The sequence below is a fragment of the Nomascus leucogenys genome, chromosome 5 (genome assembly GCF_006542625.1).
Source record: "Nomascus leucogenys isolate Asia chromosome 5, Asia_NLE_v1, whole genome shotgun sequence".
Lineage (NCBI taxonomy): Eukaryota > Metazoa > Chordata > Mammalia > Primates > Hylobatidae > Nomascus > Nomascus leucogenys.
The window spans coordinates 48,888,263-48,906,000 of record NC_044385.1 but is presented as its reverse complement, the minus strand read 5'-3'; the positions used below and the strand labels follow the sequence as shown (position 1 = coordinate 48,906,000).

The 17,738-nt window shown below is 36.6% G+C and overlaps 1 protein-coding gene across 2 annotated transcripts in view; it reads right to left on the bottom strand.

Moving 5' to 3' along the window:
- Window positions 1–17,738, bottom strand: part of INTS7 (integrator complex subunit 7) — a 100,997-nt gene that overhangs the window by 70,523 nt on the left and 12,736 nt on the right. For both annotated transcript variants that reach the window (XM_012506770.2, XM_030813045.1), the window contains exons 2-7: window positions 15,613–15,742; window positions 14,646–14,792; window positions 10,801–10,938; window positions 6,506–6,552; window positions 2,084–2,283; window positions 1,473–1,595 (exon numbers count right to left, since the gene is read on the bottom strand). In XM_012506770.2, coding sequence (XP_012362224.1) covers window positions 1,473–1,595; window positions 2,084–2,283; window positions 6,506–6,552; window positions 10,801–10,938; window positions 14,646–14,792; window positions 15,613–15,742 — 785 coding nt within the window. The remainder of the gene's footprint in view (window positions 1–1,472; window positions 1,596–2,083; window positions 2,284–6,505; window positions 6,553–10,800; window positions 10,939–14,645; window positions 14,793–15,612; window positions 15,743–17,738) is intronic.

The following is a 17,738-nucleotide window of genomic DNA, read 5'->3' as shown; positions in this document are numbered from 1 at the left end:
CATACAATGGGATACTACATTACAATTAAAGGGGAAAAACATGGATGAGTCTCACCAGTATAATGCTGAGCAAAAGAAACAAAAACAAAGCTAAACAGTATTCTTTAGGAAGACATGTGAAGAAGGTAAAAGAAGAGCAAAGAAATTATTATCACGAAAGTCAAAATAGTGGTTTGCTTTTGGAAGGTGTAAAGTTTCAATCAGGAAGGACCACGCAAGGGAAGGAGGCAGGGTTCTGTGATCCTGTAATGTTCTATTTCTAGCTGGATGGTACTTGCATGGGTTTTCGCTTAAAAGTATTTAAACTATTTATACATTTTACGTACTTTTCTCACTTAAAGGTACTTAAACTATTTATATATTTTACATACCTTTCTGCATGTATGATCTATCTCACAATAAGAAAAAAACAAGAAGGAATAATACTGTGCTTCTCACTGGTCTTTCTAAATAACGGGGGGTTTGGTTCTTTGTACAAATTCTCTAAAATGACAAGTGGCTGGGCACATTCTCTTCTTGGAAAGATAGCATTATTTAGTAGAAAAAGCAGTAAGACTAGGGATCAGAGGACAGAAGCTCTCTTAATTAAATTCTTAATTTAATTAAGAATATTAATTAATTAATATGCTCTCTTAAGCATATTAAGTCTCTCTGAACCCTAATTGCTTATCTTTTAAATGCAGATTTAACAACTGCCCTTATCTTGGGATATCTGTGACTATCAAATCATAATATAGTAAATTAAAAGATATTTAGAAAACTGCAAACAAACAGAAAAACAAACATAGCAGTTTAGTTTTAATAATCTGAAATTCAAAGATTTTTAATCCATTGGAGTCATGATGATGCTAAGAGATGAAAACTTCCGTTCCATTTTAAATAGCATTATTTGCAAAATGGAATGGGTAAACAAACAGGGTTCTATTTTGAGAAAAAAAATAAACATAAAATATTAATTTAACCTAACAGATGGTAACAGATGGTGTCAAAGATGTCACATTAAAAGTCTAAAGAGTGAGATCTGCTCTTCTGTTTACAAAAGAAGACTTAAGAATGTCTTTGGCTCTCCAGGAAGAGAGAAATATACTTCCCAAGTTGCCCATCCAGCCCTATCTCCATTACAGATAACAGTCAGCCCCTAAATTTTTCTCCCCAAATTGACTGAAAAATACAAGAATAAAAAAACCAAACCAACATAATTGGGCTTCTCAATTAGCCTTAGTGCCACTATGGGAAAATGAACAAGCAACTGAGTGGCAAGTTTCACTGACTAAAACAAACGTTGAAGTATAGAAGTTTTAGTATTTATTGTGCCACTTATAAAATAACTGCCACAAACACCAACAATGCTTTTAGAAGTTTTTCATATTCAACCACTTAGATGACAAAGACAATATAAAAATGCAAAACATTTTACTATATTATAATGTTATATTATTTTGTCTATATAAAATGTTACAAGTTCTACATACCTGAATATTCTCCCTACTCCAAGTATGTGGTGTTTTATTAGCAAGTAATTTCAGATCTTGAATAGCAAGTCTCTTTACTGCCTTCCTGGGATCATTCTTCAAATACTGCAACAGAAGCTGAATCTATAAAGGAAATAAGTCACTCCATAAACAATACTATAACTGAAATGATCATTAGAAATGCAGTGTAGTTTAGTGAAACTTATCAAGGGACAGGACTCACTTCACATCAGAGCCCTGTCACTCATTAGCTACGTGCCCACATTTGGGTCTCTTTCTCCATGTTTGTAAAATACTACCATTTAACTTTAAAGTTTTAGCACAGGCCCTGGCATTTAACAGATACTCAATCCTTTCTTTTTTTTTTTTTTATACGGCCAACTCCACACCCAGCCATGTACCCCATAATATCTCATTTTCCTCAAGGGCTCCCAACAATCAGTACTGTGAACAGAGAATAAAAAAGCAAGCAAAAGCAAATTAATCTGACCTTTATTAGCGAAAAGAACCTTAATGTCCTCAAGACTCGTGCGCCACTTTCTTATTTCTAATCATATATTTAATATGTAAGTTTACCAAAGAATTAGCAGTTTAAAGAAAATTGAAATTACCTGCTTAGGTGTATCAACCAAAGATGAAGCTGCAAGCAGAGTGAAAGTGTGCAAAGACACAATCACCATTTTGGTGGACGGATAGGATGTGACCAGCTGTTGTAAAAGCTGACGAGCACTGGAAGCCAAGATTGCATCATGGTGCATGTGCTGTAGAATGGGTATCAATTTTAGCTTCAAGTCTACTGGTGTCGCTAAACCTAGACACAAAAAGAATTCTCAAGGTAACTGGGATCATCATCCTTAATAATATTCCAGATATAAAAGCTGTGACTCAATTAGCAAAACTGCACTTGAAAAACACAGTATACTAATATTATATTTATAACATTAAAGATTATACTAGAACCAATTGATAAATTCAGTATTTTTTCCAAAGTATCTTGACATTAACTTTTCAATGATTATAAAACTACATGCTAATAATAAAAACTGCCTTTAAAAAGCACAGTAGAAAGCAAAGTCGTATTTGCTGCCTATTTCCTCTCATTATCATAGTAAAAAAATTATACATACACATATACATACATATATATACACAAACACACATACTTAATGGCTACAGTCTGATTATACTTACGATTTTAATTATTTCCTTCAACAACTAAATCAGAATCAGGATGTGAATAAACTGTGTGTAGAATAGTTTTGAAGTCCTCTGAACTTTGTGTAGTAAATGCCTTTTTTTTTTTTTTTTTTGAGACAGTCTCGCTCTGTCGCCCAGGCTGGAGTGCGATGGCGCAATCTCGGCTCACTGCAAGCTCCGCCTCCCGGGTTCATGCCATTCTCTTGCCTCAGCCTCTCCGAGTAGCTGGGACTACAGGTGCCCGCCACCACACCCGGCTAATTTTTTGTATTTTTTTTAGTACAGATGGGGTTTCACCGTGGTCTCGATCCCTGACCTCATGATCCGCCCGCCTCGGCCTCCCAAAGTGCTGGGATTACAAGCGTGAGCCACCGCGCCCGGCCTGTAAATGCCTTTCTTTATTGCATACACAACTGGATCCATGAAGACTAACCCTAATCCACGTTTTCCTGTCAACAGTGGAGCGAAACCAACAAATCTTTTCTTCTATGGCATGGCTTTGTGGTCATGGTGAACACAAATTTCTCAGTCATAATGTACCACATACATGCCACAAGCTAATTATACTCTGCATATTGCTGGGTTTTCCATGGTGAAATAATTGTGGGTATGAACATAAGACAGCACTTCAATGTCCAACAGTTGCCTACATCAACAAACTCCCTTGCTAGCTGGCCTCTACTTGGGTTTGCCAGAGGGAAAAGAATGAGATCAGAGTATTCCCTGCTTTCCTCTCTGCAGGGTCACATCATGCTCATGTTGTTGTTACTTTGTTCCTTAAGGTTCTGAATGCACTTGACACTGCTGACCATTCTATCTTTGAAACTCTCTCCTAATGGCTTTGGCTCTTCCACTCTTACTGTTTTCTGACCTCTTTCTCTGGCTGTTCCTTATCTCCTTTGTAGTCTCCTCGTCTGTCTATGCTTTCTGATATTCCCATAGGCTGGTAATAAATTCTCTTCTCATTCTATGTGCTTTCCCTGAGGGAGCTGATATAATCCCATGGTTTCCATTATCGGCTAAATGTGAAAGGCTGCCACCCACCCGTCCTCCTGCCCCGGACGTCAGATGCATGTATCTCATTACCTTCTGGTCATCTGCACTAGGATGTCTCAGAAGCATTTTGTATTAATAAGGCCCAAAGAGAACTGATCTTTACCTTGAAACTGCCCCTCCAAAAATATTCCTGTCTCAGTAAGTGACATCATTATAGCTCCTTAGACCCTGGAGTCTTTCTTAATTAGTGAAAGAAGGATTCTCTCACATCCCATTTCCAAATGTATTAGCAAATCTTACTGGTTCTATCTTCAAAATAAAACCCAAACTGACTCTTTCTACCTCCGTTGTTACCATGCCGATCCATTTCCACTACCATCTCTTGACTAAATTATTGCAAGTTTCCTAAGTATTCTCCCTACTTAGGCCTTTCCCCATGGCAGACTCCACTCTTATATCCCCATCTTTCCTCCACTGCAAGTTTATTCTCAACCCAGTACTCAGAGGGATCTTTACTAAAGATTTAGAGAGGCTCGGAGATTTTACTTGGCAGAAACACAAGCAGCTTAAAACCAAATCTCTGGATTCTCTGTTCCTAAAACTCCTCTTTCATTTCCATACCTTGGGTTCCAGTTTTCCTCCACTTTTCCTCCACCCACACTCCTATGTTTTCCTCTGCCTCTCTCTCTTGCTAATTCCTGTTCTTTTAGATTTTTTAAGATAAAATTTAAGGAACAATAAGGTAATGAATCTTAAGTGTACAGATTAATGAATTCCTACATATGTATATTCCCATGTAACTACCATCAGATACACAGAATACTCCAGCATCCTAGAAGGCTCACCTGAATAGCTTTCATCAACTCCCTTGCTATCTGCCCTTTGTTTGGGTTTAACCAATGCAGAGCCCAGCAGGAGTTGCAGAGAAGACTGAGGTCAGAGTATTTATTCCCTGGTTCTCTCACTGCAGGGTCACATCGTGCTCCTGGAGGTTAGTTTCTCAAAGTGGCCCTCCTGACATGATACCAATTTTCTAGTAACCTCTGTTTAACCCGTACCCTTAGATGTATGGTAAAAGCTATTATGGGCTCAAGAACTACATTATCCCCTATAGTACACCCTGACCATGCCTTTGTGAATGGTTCACTTTATTACACCTACCCTGAGTTATCTTAATTCAAATGTGCCACCTGTTTCCTGCTGAGATCTTGTCTGATACAGCAGGCAATTGATAAAATCCTGCTCAATGAATAAGTGATGCTTCCTTCTAATGTCTTAAGGATACCTTTCTTCAGGAAAGCCCTTTTGCTAATGGTGGAAGAAAAAAGACAAAGGAATAAAGGGGAACATGACAAAGCTCATTCAGTGTACCTTGGTCTTTAAGTGATTTTTATTATTTATGCAAGTGAGCAAGTTCTCTTTAATTTTAATTTGAAGGACAATTTAAATGCATGCAAAATATAACTACACTAAGCAATTCATGCCTTAGAAAGGCACAATAGCATAGTGGTTAAAAGCACGGGCCTCAAAGCCAAACTGTAAGTTATCAGCTTTTTTACTGTGAACCAATCATTCAGCTTTAGTGTGGCTCCATTTCCTTTCCTGTAAAACGAACATAATAGTATTACCTATCCAAGGCCGCCATGTTGCACAATTCAAAGGAATGTTCTTTATAAGAATATAAACAAAGTGATGTTCTCTAGAGTCATGCAATGCTGTAGCCCAAGAGCTCCCTTTTATGACTGTTAGGATAAATAGGGGTATGACACATGTATTAACCCTATGGGAGCTCTTGGGCTCCCATAATGACTGTTATAAGGATAAATAGGGTTAATACACATGACTCATGGTATAAGAGATTGGAAAACCAGGGCTTTGTAGTACATGGTAAGGAATCTGGATTTGATTCTAAATGCAACTGGAAGCCAATGGAGGGACATTAGCAGAGAGTTCCAGAGCTCCTAATAACATTAGCCTCTCTCACACAGAGCAGTCTTCCCTAAACTAATCATGCCCCCCATAAGTATGCTTTGGTGAATGAAGGACCACATGACAGACGGTGGTCCCATAAGATTACAATGGAGCTGAAAAATTCCTAGTAACTTCATAGACCCTGTAGTCATTGTAACACCACAGAGCAATATATTACCTTTTCTACTTCAGATATACAAATCATTTTATTACAATTGCCTATGGGTATTCAGCACAGTCACATGCTGCATAGGCTTAGGGCCTAGGAGCAATAGGCTATACCATACAGCCTAAGTGTATAGTAAGCTATACCATTTAGGTTTATGTAAGTACACTCTATGAAGTTCAAACAACAAAACTGCCTAAGGACCCATTTCTCACACAGGATCCCCATTGTTAAGCAATGCAAGACTGTAACTGCATGGCTCACTCCTTTCTCTCCTTCATGTCTCACTCAAGTATCACCTCATCAGAGACCGTCTCTGATCAATATATACAAAAAAGTCCCTTCTCTGATCAATATATATAAAATAGGTAAGTCCCTACTTTCACCCCACCAACGATTTACTTTTGAGACTCTCTATCCTTCTTCTCTCACTTTTTCACTGTAGCACCAGAAATGTCATATGCACATTTGTCTATCCCCACACACCCCACCCCTGACTAGAGTGTAGGTTAGATGGGGGTAAGGACTTTGTTTTGCTCATTCCTGTATCCTCAGCATTTAGAACAGTTTGGGCACATAGAAGATACTTAATAAATATTATTTGAATGTGTGGTGACTAGCAAATAATAAGTACTTAATTAGTGTTAGCAACTATTATAAATCTCATTAAGTCACTTCATAATACTAAACGAAGAATACATACCTTGAATCATTTCACTGATTTTGTTACAGATTCCTACAGCAAAATCCCTTTGGAAAAAGAGAACAGAGAACAGGAAAAACTTTAAAACCAAAAAATTACATTTGCTTATATTTTCTAAGGACTTAAAAGAAATAAAACACAATTAGCACAGAAGAAATACAATAATCCAAACTGCAACTAATATTCCAAGGTCAGGTGCTTGGGTTAGGGGAGGTGGTAAGAAACACAACTAAAACAAAAACTCCAGCAACCAAATGGGTTATGCCAACACTGCTCTAAAGCAGCTCACTTAGGCCATTATCGCAATACAGTGTTATTTTTTCATAACACTAACAAGCATCTGAAATTATTTTGTGTTTATATAACAACAGGGCCTGAGCTTTTTCACTCCTATATTTCTGGAACTTAGAAAAGTGTCTGAACATGGTGGATATTCAGTAAGTATTTCTTTAATAATCATATAAAGACTTCTTATAACAACTTAAAATTTACAAATCTGTTACAGACCTTTAGGGTCAAGAAACTGCAAACTAGGAGACTGCAGGTTTTCTGTGTAATAATATTTTTAAAACTCTTTTTAAAATAACATTTTAAAAACTCTTAATGTCGACATTTAAATATAGTGAGCCCAAATAGAATAATCTGGTTTTTCAGATTATCCCCTCTCCTTTGCCAAAAACCTGAGCACTGGGCATCCATTCCTGCACTGTTAACAATAGGCTGGTGCCATGGGGCACTTTAGATGGAGAGGACGTGCTTCAGTTCACCACAGTTGCCACTAGGGGACACCGCTCTCACTAACAGTATTCACCTGACCCCTGAAAGCATCTGAGTTTGTAACTCCTGCTTTGCCACCCAGGGACTAGCAATTTAAAAGTATCTGGTTTAGAATAAAACAAATGTGTTTATGGTAGGAGACGGGGGGCGGGGGATGGGGAAGAACAGGATTAAATAAATTCTAAAGGTCTTATTTGGCTTGTTACTCTGATTTAATATCCAAAACTGATCAATACAGATACTAGAAAAAAAATCCATCAGTACTGACTAAGATATGTGATCTCAGGCCAGGTCATTATTTCTGGGAGAAGATATGAACACTGATTTCAAAAATATAAATCTTGTCAGCTGGCCACAGTAGCTCACACCTGTAATCCCAGCAATTTGGGATTGCTGAGGTGAGAGGATCACTTGAGTCCAGGAGTTCGAGGCTGCAGTGAGCCATGATTGCACCACTGTACTCCAGCCTAGGTGACAGAGATTCATTTGGTATTTTTTAATATAATAAATTACAAGTGTATCATATTGAAGCATGGTATATTAAAAACTGTTTCTACATAAACTGCTAATTTAGATGTTTAATCATCATTTCCACAAGTGAAGAATCTTGCTGTTTCTCTTACTTGGTCTTAATCATTTTCCAAAACCAGTAATTACGCAGAGTGAAATAAAATTAGCTTCTAATAAGAACACAAGAGAAAAACTGAACTAAAAGTGATTCTCATATATAAAATTTAATCACTAAATTACAAATTTATCATCCAAATTTAGAAACTAAATTTAGAAAACTATTTTTGGAAGCACTGGAAGTATATATTTAATCTGACAGACTATGAAGCACTGACACCTTGGCAGTGGTAATCAGATGATAATTCTTCCCTAGGCACAACTCCTAATCAATAAACGTAGTCATGTGCAGCATAACAACGTTTTGGTCAACAACAAGCCACATATTGACAGCTGCCTCAAGAGATTATAACAGAGCTGAAAAATTCATATTAGCCAGAGATGTCTTGATGTCTGACCCTGTGCAGGTCTAGGTTAATGTATGCGTCTCTGTGTCTTTTCTTTGAGGGGTCTCACTATGTTGCCTAGGCTAGTCTTGAACTCCTGAGCTCAAGTGATATCCCGGCCTCAGCCTCCCAAGTAGCTGGAATTACAGGCGTGAGACACTGTGCCCAGCTATGTCTTAATTTTAACAAAAAAAAGCTTATAGAATAAGGATATAAAGAAAGTATGTTTATACAGCTGTATGTTTGTGTTTTAAGCTAAGTGTTATTACAAAAGAGTCAAAAAGTTAAACGAAATTAAGACTTTACAAAGTTAAAAAGTTATAGTAAGGTAAGGTTAATTTATTATTGAAGGAAGAAAAATTTCAAAAATAAATTTAGTGAAGCCTAAGTGTACAGTGTTTAGAAAGTCTACAGTAGTATACGGTAATGTCCTAGGCTTTCACATTCATTTACCACTCACTCACTGATCACCCAGAGCAAATTCCAGTCCCGCAAGCTCCATTCATGGTAAGTGCCCTATACAGGAATACCATTTTTATCTTTTATGCCATATTTTTACTGAGCTTTTTCTATGTTTAGATATACATATACTTACCACTGTGTTCCAACTGCCTACAGTATTCAGTACAGAAACATGCTATACAGGTTTACAGCCTAGGGGCAACAGGTTATACCATATAACCTAGGTGTATACTAGCTTATACCATCTAGATTTGTGTAAGTCCTCTACGATGTTTGCACAACGATGAAATTGCCTAACAATGCATTTCTCAGAATGTAACCTCATAGTTAAGAGACATGTGACTGAAATTTTTAAAAGTCCTCTCAATACCAACGACTCTCTCAATGAGGAAAAAAAAATGCTTATTTTCAAAGGCATAAATAGGAACTGTACTTATTCAGGTATTTCTGATCATCAATTACTGCTACATCTATTTATTAATTTTGATCTGTGAAATTAAAAATTACATGCTTTCTATTATCTACTTTTTCAATAAGAATTCCTGGAACTCTGAAGGTTTGATAAGAATAGCTGAAGGGGCCGGGCACAGTGGCTCACGCCTGTAATTCCAGCACTTTGGGAGGCCAAGGCAGGTGGATCACCTGAGGTCAGGAGTTCAAGACCAGCCTGGCCAACGTGCCGAAACCCCATCTCTACTAAAAATACAAAAATTAGCTGGGCATGGTGGCAGGCACCTGTAATCCCAGCTACTTGGGAGGCTGAGGCAGAAGAATCACTTAAACCTGGGAGGCGGAGGTTGCTGTGAGCCGAGATTGCGCCACTACTCCAGCCTGGATGACAATAGCGAAACTCCATCTCAAAAAAAAAAAATAAATAATGCTGAAGAGGAGGGTATGCAGATACTATTTTTTTAATGTTAAAAAAAAATTTATTATTCACCTGGTTATAAAACTGGAACTTGTTCATGCCAAGATATAGAGAAATTTATAGAAAGAAAATAAAAATTACATACCATCTTACCAGAGACAAGATTTTGATACATATCCTAGTCTTTTTTTCTATTGCATAAATACAAATATTAGGGCTTTTATTTTTTTTTAAACAAATCTGTTATATTACATAAGCTATTAGGGTTTTTTTTTTTAAACAAACCTGTTATATTACATAACCTATTATGTAACCTGCTTCCAAATGTTTCTAAAAACATTTGTTTTAAGTTGTTACCGTATTCTATTGTATGATCATAATTTATCTAAGCTCAATGGCAGAAATTCAGGTTGCTTCTCCTTTCTTTTGTTGTTACAAGTAACACTACAACTAGCATCCATACAAATAATTATCAGTACATATTGCTGTTATCTTAGGATAAACTCTAGAAGTGATTTCCTGGGTCAAAGGGATGTACCTGTTTAAGGCTTTTCATACATATTACCAAAACGCACCCCAGGAGGCAATGCTACTTTTCCTGTCAGTCAGGGAGATATTGTATTTTCTTTTACAGAAGAGAAGCCAATCAAACATAGTAATAAAACCATGGTCAACATTTAATCCTCCCGCCCAAAACAAAATACTGTTCTGTAAAACAACAGTGTAGGACATGACATTCTGAATAGGTTAAAATTGGTTTTAATTCAAGTTATTGTCTTTGCCAAACTGTGGACAGCTCTAATGCAAAACAAATTAACATGAGAAGACAGTAAGTAAGCAATTTAGTATTACAGATGTATATATCTGGGAGAAGCTACTCAATGAACAAAGCTACTGCTACCCAATGAAGCTTTCTCCAACTAATCTATGCTGATCCTGTCCTTCTGGAAACTCATTTCATTTACACAATTAATGCCAACATTTGTACTTACATTTTCTATTTTATGAATTTAAGTCTTGTTTCCCCAACATAAGGTAAACCTTCTTGGAAAACATACTTTGTCATTTACACTTTCCTGTATCTCTTAGTGTTTATATAAGTTGATCAGTTTTTCCTTCAAAAACTTTTCTTGGAAAGCCAGATTACTAAAAGGGATGTACTTTTGTAAGCTTACTTTGACTGTGCAGAGAAGTTTGCAGCAGCAAAAACAGCAGCTTCAACTTCTACATTATCATGTGAATCTAAACTCTGACGAATACTATGATGAGCATTCTTCCTCTCAGGAATTATTGATGCCAGACTTCCCAACATCCTACAGAAACAGAGAAACCCAAGGAGATCGGGCATGCAATAAAGTCAAGGTCAGAAAAGGAAGAGGCAAGGCAAAGCCAGATTATCAAAACTAAAGTTCATAGGTAATTCCATGTAACTCCGGTTAATAAAGCATAACTTTAGAAATCCATGACTCAAATTTTAAATGCTTTTACATATTTCAATATGTCAGAAAAATTAAAATGGCTTATCTAAAAAGCAAAATTTTTAACAATCACCTTGAAGTACATCCCAGGTACCAAACAGCCCAGGAAGGAAACTTCTGAATTATTAAAGCATCAAAATATCAATTTTCCAATGTTGCATAAAGAAGTCCATTTTAGCAAAGCATTAAGAATACAACATTTTTGCTGTTAAGCAGATACACAAAGTAAAAAAAAGAGCTCCCAATCTTTTTTTCCCACATCAGTAAATATTGGTATGACGATTTTCAAATGTCCTCAAGATCACGAAAGCAGTGGTTGAGGACGCCCCTGGGGCTCATACCAGAATCAACAACGGTGCAGAAGGTAAAGCTTGGAAAACACAGTCTACTTTATAATAAAAGTATACATTTAGAAAGGAAAAACATCTATTGTTTGTGATATAAACTACAGAAAGTAGTTTGAAAAATCCTTTCAGCAGAAAGGCATAAATTTCAGAAATTTGCAAAACACTGCAGTAAACAAAACCTACAATGTTCCTACAATGACAACCTTCTTCAAAGTCAACATCCTAAATAACCTTCCAATGTGACATGTAATCACCTAATTATTCCCTGTAATTACACTCAATTAAGTAGTACTGTTCCTAGCACTGTTAAAAATAAGTAATACTGTTAGTAGCAAGAAACTAAAATGAACTACATATGTAATTTATATTTAATTTGAAGGTTTTGGAATTATACATCTTTCAAAAGAAATAACAAATGACTATTAATCTATTATACCAGAAAAGATTAGACTAGGCTAATACTGACACATTTAATGACTTATTCCCACTGCTTCTGGCTTAATTTTTCTCTTCCTACTTGAGTACCTCCTTCTAGAATGTTTGCAAAACAGGTCCTATATGGCAAACCTCCTAAGGCCTTGTGTGCCTGAGAATCTTTTTATTTTACTACTTTTTTAAATGAAAACTGGGCTGGGCGCAGTGGCTCACGCCTGTAATCCCAGCACTTTGGGAGGCCGAGGCAGGTGGATCACGAGGTCAGGAGATCGAGACCACGGTGAAACCCCGTCTCTACTAAAAATACAAAAAATTAGCTGGGCGCCGTGGCGGGCACCTGTAGTCCCAGCTACTCGGGAGGTTGAGGCAGGAGAATGGCGTGAACCCGGGAGGCGGAGCTTGCAGTGAGCCGAGATCGCGCCGCTGCACTCCAGCCTGGGCGACAGCGAGACTCCGTCTCAAAAAAATAAATAAATAAATAAATAAATGAAAACTGGATTAGATATAAAATTCTTAGCTCAATTTTCCTTTAATACTTATTGCATCAAGTGTTACTGTAGAAAAATCTGATTTCAATCTAACTTTTTTTTCCTTTAAAGTGACCCTTCTTTTTGGAAGCTTTCTAGAGATCGCTGGCTTTACTGATAACCACAGTGCTTAAAAAAGGAATTGAGGCAAGAGTCAATTGCCATGACTTAGAGAAGGGCAAGCATGCAAAATGATTAACATTCAAATATTAATCTACATTCTTATCAAAATATTCAGGCTAGCTCTAAATTATTTATGAAATTCATTCTACCAGTTAAATTCTATTCTTCTCTATTATCTTTTGATAAAAAAAAAACAAAACCACGTTTGTGAAAACCAATTCAAACATTACAAAAAAAAGTCAAATGGAAAAGCCTCTTGTAATCTTTTTTTTTTTTTTTTTGAGACAGAGTCTCGCTCTGTCCCCCAGGCTGGAGTGCAGTGGCGCGATCTCGGCTCACTGCGAGCTCCGCCTCCCGGGTTCACGCCATTCTCCTGCCTCAGCCTCCCGAGTAGCTGGGACTACAGGCGCCCGCCAACGCGCCTGGCTAATTTTTTGTATTTTTAGTAGAGACGGGGTTTCACCGTGTTAGCCAGGATGGTCTCGATCTCCTGACCTCGCGATCCACCCGCCTCGGCCTCCCAAAGTGCTGGGATTACAGGCTTGAGCCACTGCGCCCGGCTAAGCCTCTTGTAATCTATAACCCAAAGGCTCTAACAAAAATAATCACTGTTAACAGTATATATTCCTCTAGATTTTTTTCTGAGCCTATATAAACATATATATTAATATTAACTGACAAAATGAGTTAATAAAATGGATACTATTTGACTACTTTTTAAAACTTATTATCTTTCTATGTCAGTATATATAGACTCACAACTCACTTTACTCTTTATAAGTTATACAGTAGTTCACAAATAGCTATTCCCATGTTGATTTTTCCCCAATTTTTCAATCTACAAAAATGATACTATAATCATCTATATACATATATTCACCAACTTTTAAAAATGATTCATTAAAAAAATTCCTATAGGTATATTTGCTGAAGTAAAGGGTAAAAATATCTTAAATTTAAATTCTGGGCCAGGTGCAGTGGCTCACGCCTGTAATCCCAACAATATGGGAGGCCGAAGCGGGCAGATCACCTGAGGTCAGGAGTTCAAGACCAGCCTGGCCAACGTGGTGAAATGCTGTCTCTACTAAAAGTAAAAAAAGATAGCTGAGTGTGGTGGCGGGCACCTACAATCCCAGCTACTCGGGAGGCTGAGGCAGGAGAATTGCCTGAACCCAGGAGGCAGAGGTTACAGTGAGCCAAGATCACGCCACTGCACTCCAGCCTGGGCGACAGAGCAAGACTCCATCTCAATAAATAAAGAAATAAATAAATAAATTATATTGAATATAGCTTTCAAAGGATGAAAATCAATGAACTGACTTTAAAATATCACATACTACTCACAATTTAATCACTCAAAAGGCAAAGAAATGACAAAAGCACTAAATTCTGAACAAGAAGGAAGAACTGATTCCTGGTGTGGAAAAAAGGACACATAGGGAAGATGTGACATCCTGAACTTCCTGGTTAAAAAGAAGACTGTCTGGGCAGGCTAGGTCAGAAATGAACCCTATAATTTAGGAAAGTGAATTTCAAAAGATATAAAAAGTTATAGATATGATACTATAAATGGCAGAGCTAAAAAGAGAATATGGTTCGAACTGGATATAAGGTTTACAAAATGAAATTCTAACAAATAATTTTTTTAAATATGCCAAGAAAGAAAAGAAAAAGCTAAAGAAACTATAGTGGCTATATCTGATGTTCTCCAATGAAATCAAATATGATTTATCACATTAAAAACGATCACATAATCATGGAAGAATATAGAAAACTGACAGAAAAAATTAAGGACAAGGGCAGTAACGCAAAGCTCAAAATGTGCTGAGGCAAAGCTATATTGAGATCCACCAAGTTATTTGATCAGAACACCTACCTACATAGAGATGCATTTCAAACACAAGTTAGGCAACAATTTATAACCAAAACAGTTAACACAGATGTTAACTAAAAAGCATTTGCAGATTGGGATGGTTATCACAGTTTTGCCTTGACTCTTAGTCAAAAAACAACTCCTAATATTCAAAATGAAAAATGTAAATATACTGCCTTTTTTGTACATAATTACAATTCGAATAATCTTATAGTGAATTATTATAATACGGTATACCGGAGGGTGATGGCTCTTGCCACAGGATCATTACTATGAATCACAGAAAAAATTCTCTTCACAAATTCATCCACATTTAGAATCTTCTCCAAATGTTTCTCACTTTGTTGGGTAACTTTAAGAACACATAGCCTCAGGAAATTATTTCTAGAAAAACCAGAAATAAAAGAAATTAGGTCACTTTAGAAAGTAATATTTAATTAGGAACCAAAGCAACACTAATAATATTAAATTTTAGCAACACACAAATATTTTTCAATCTTAATTATTTGTTTCACTACTAAAGGAGTTACTTAAAGTTTGTACTTTAGGTGGACACTAAGCATAAGCAGTTAGCTATGCTATAGTCTTGCTGCAAGACACCAAAATGGCAGTGACACAAGAAGACCTAGAGCGGAACTAAATCTCCTCAAACTATATTATAACCAAGGCCAGGAAGTCAGAAGGTCTTTCTCTTCTCTTGGGCTTATTCCACAACTTCTTTTCTCCTTCTAGTGTGGTATTGTGTGCATATGAGCACGAGTGCATGGAGAATGGCAGAAAGCAGCAGAAGATGGAATGGTCGGGGGGAGAAAAAGCAAACAGGCATGTATTCAGTGCTTACATGTTTCAGGTGCTTCACAGACATGCATCTCATGCTATAAAATAAATTATTAAATTAAATCAGAAACTTCTCAAAAACAATCTGTACAAAGCCACAGATTTTCCTGAAGTATACGGTAAAATATTAAGGTTGTCTTAATTTTATTCTGTTCTCCAAAGAAATAAGTATTGTCTAAATTACACTCTTCATTTTTGCTTTAAATGTCATTAAATCTCACACTGATGTGCTGCACACAGTCATGTGTGTCCACTAATGGTAACTAACCAGGTGGAAGTCCTAAAAGGCAAAAAGAAAAAGACCACAATATAAAACAAGAAATATGAACAAAGTACTTTAGGACATTGAGGCTTTAAAAAGACTTACCCAACTCTGAAAACATCAGCTAACTTTAGGAATGCAGAATTGATAAGAATAGGGAATGGATACTTCTGAAAAAGTCTGGGAAAGCGAACAACTGCTTCACATTGTTCACCAAGTTTGCCAGATCTTAGACCTATGGAAAAAAAAAGCACAGAGAGGGAAGAACAGTTTGCATATTTGTGGCTACAAAGCAAAAATAGCAAATATAATTTACTAGATAGTAAAGAAATAATCATTCTTAAGAAGCAGGTAAAGTATAATTCATTACCCTTTTAAAAGTAAAAATGGTATATTGAAATAGTAATCTGGAAATTGCTACTTTTAGATACATAATAATGAAAAAAAATTTTTTAAAGGTAAGAGTTAAGAATATTCAAAGCCATAAAACAAATCTCAACACATTTAAAAGGACTGAAATTACACAATGTATGTTTTCTGACCACATGGAATTAGAAATAAGAAAAAAAAAAGCACGTTTAACCCATAGGTGGCTCATGCTTGTAATCTCAACACTTTGGAAGGCTGAGAAAAGGAGGACTGCTTGAGCTCAGGAGTTCATGACCAGCCTGAACAACACCAGTAAGACCACATCTCTAAAAAAAAAAAAAAAAATCCAAGTGTGGTGGTGTGTGCCTGTGAACCCAGCTACTGAGGAGGCTGAGGTGGACGAATCACTTGAGCCTGGGAGGTTGAAGCTGCAGTGAATTGTGATTGTGTCACTGGGCTCCAGCCTGGGCAGCAGTGCAAGACCCCATCTCAAAAAATATTTTTTAAATAACAAATAAATAACCCACAGCTGAAAAGAAGAAATTAGAAAAATATTTTGAACTGAATGAAAATAAAAGCACAATCTATGGGATACAACTAGAGTAGTGCTTCAAGGAACATTTATAACATTGAAGGCTTATATTAAGAAAGAAGAAAGTTCTCAAATCAATGATCTAACAAAGGTACCAACATAATTCAGTGTGGAAAGAATAACCTTTGAAACATGTGATTCTGGAAAAACTAGATAAGCATAAGCAAAAAGAAACAACCTCCACCCTTAACTTGCATCATACACAAAAATTAACTCAAAATGAACCACAGACCTCAGTGTAAGAGCTAAAATTATAAACTATGTAGAAGAAGACATAAAGACAATTTTTATGAGCCTGGGTTAGGCAAAGAATTCTTAGATAAAACAAAAGGCATAAACCATAAAATAAAAAAGTGGTAAGTTAAATTCCATCAAAATTTAAAACTTCTGCTCCTCAAAAGACACTGTTAAGAAGATGAAAAGACAACCACATGCTGAAAGAAAACATTTACAAAACATGTATGTGATAAAGGACTTCATCCACAGTTGTTGTAACTCCATAATACAAACCAACTTTTTAAATGGACAAGAATTGAAGAGAAATTTCATTGAGGAAGAAATATGGATGGCAAATGTAAGCACATGAACAGATGCTCAACAGTGTCATCAGGGAAATGACGATTTAAAACTCCAATAAGATACCATTACACATTCACTAGAATGGCAAAAACTTTACAAAGACCAACAATGTCAAGTGCTAATGAGGATATGGGGTAACTATAACTCTCATACATTGTTAGTGGGAAAGTAAAACTGTACAGCTCTTTTGACAACCCTCTGACTCTTCCCTTTACTTTTCATTTTTCTTTTATTTTAGATTCAGGGAAGTACATGTGCAAGTTTGCTAATGGGTATACTGTGAGACGCTGAAGTTTGGGGTGCGAATGATCCCATTACCCACGTAGTGACCATAGTACCCAATAAGCAGTTTTTCAACTCTTCCCCTCTCCCTCCCTCCCTCCCTACTTTTAAGAGTCCACAGTGTCTACTGTTCCTCTCTTTACGTCCACGTGTACCCAATGCTTAGCTCCCACTTATAAGTGAGAACCTACAGTATTTGGTTTTCTGTTCCTTCATTAATCTGCTTACGGTAATGGCCTCCAGCTGCATCTATGTTGCTGCAAAAGACATGTTTTCATTCTTTTTTATGGCTGCATAGAATTCCATGGTGTATATGTACCACAGTTTCTTTATCCAATCCATGATTGACAGGCATCTAGGTTGATTCCACATCTTTGCTATTGTTAACAGTGCTGGGATAAACATATGA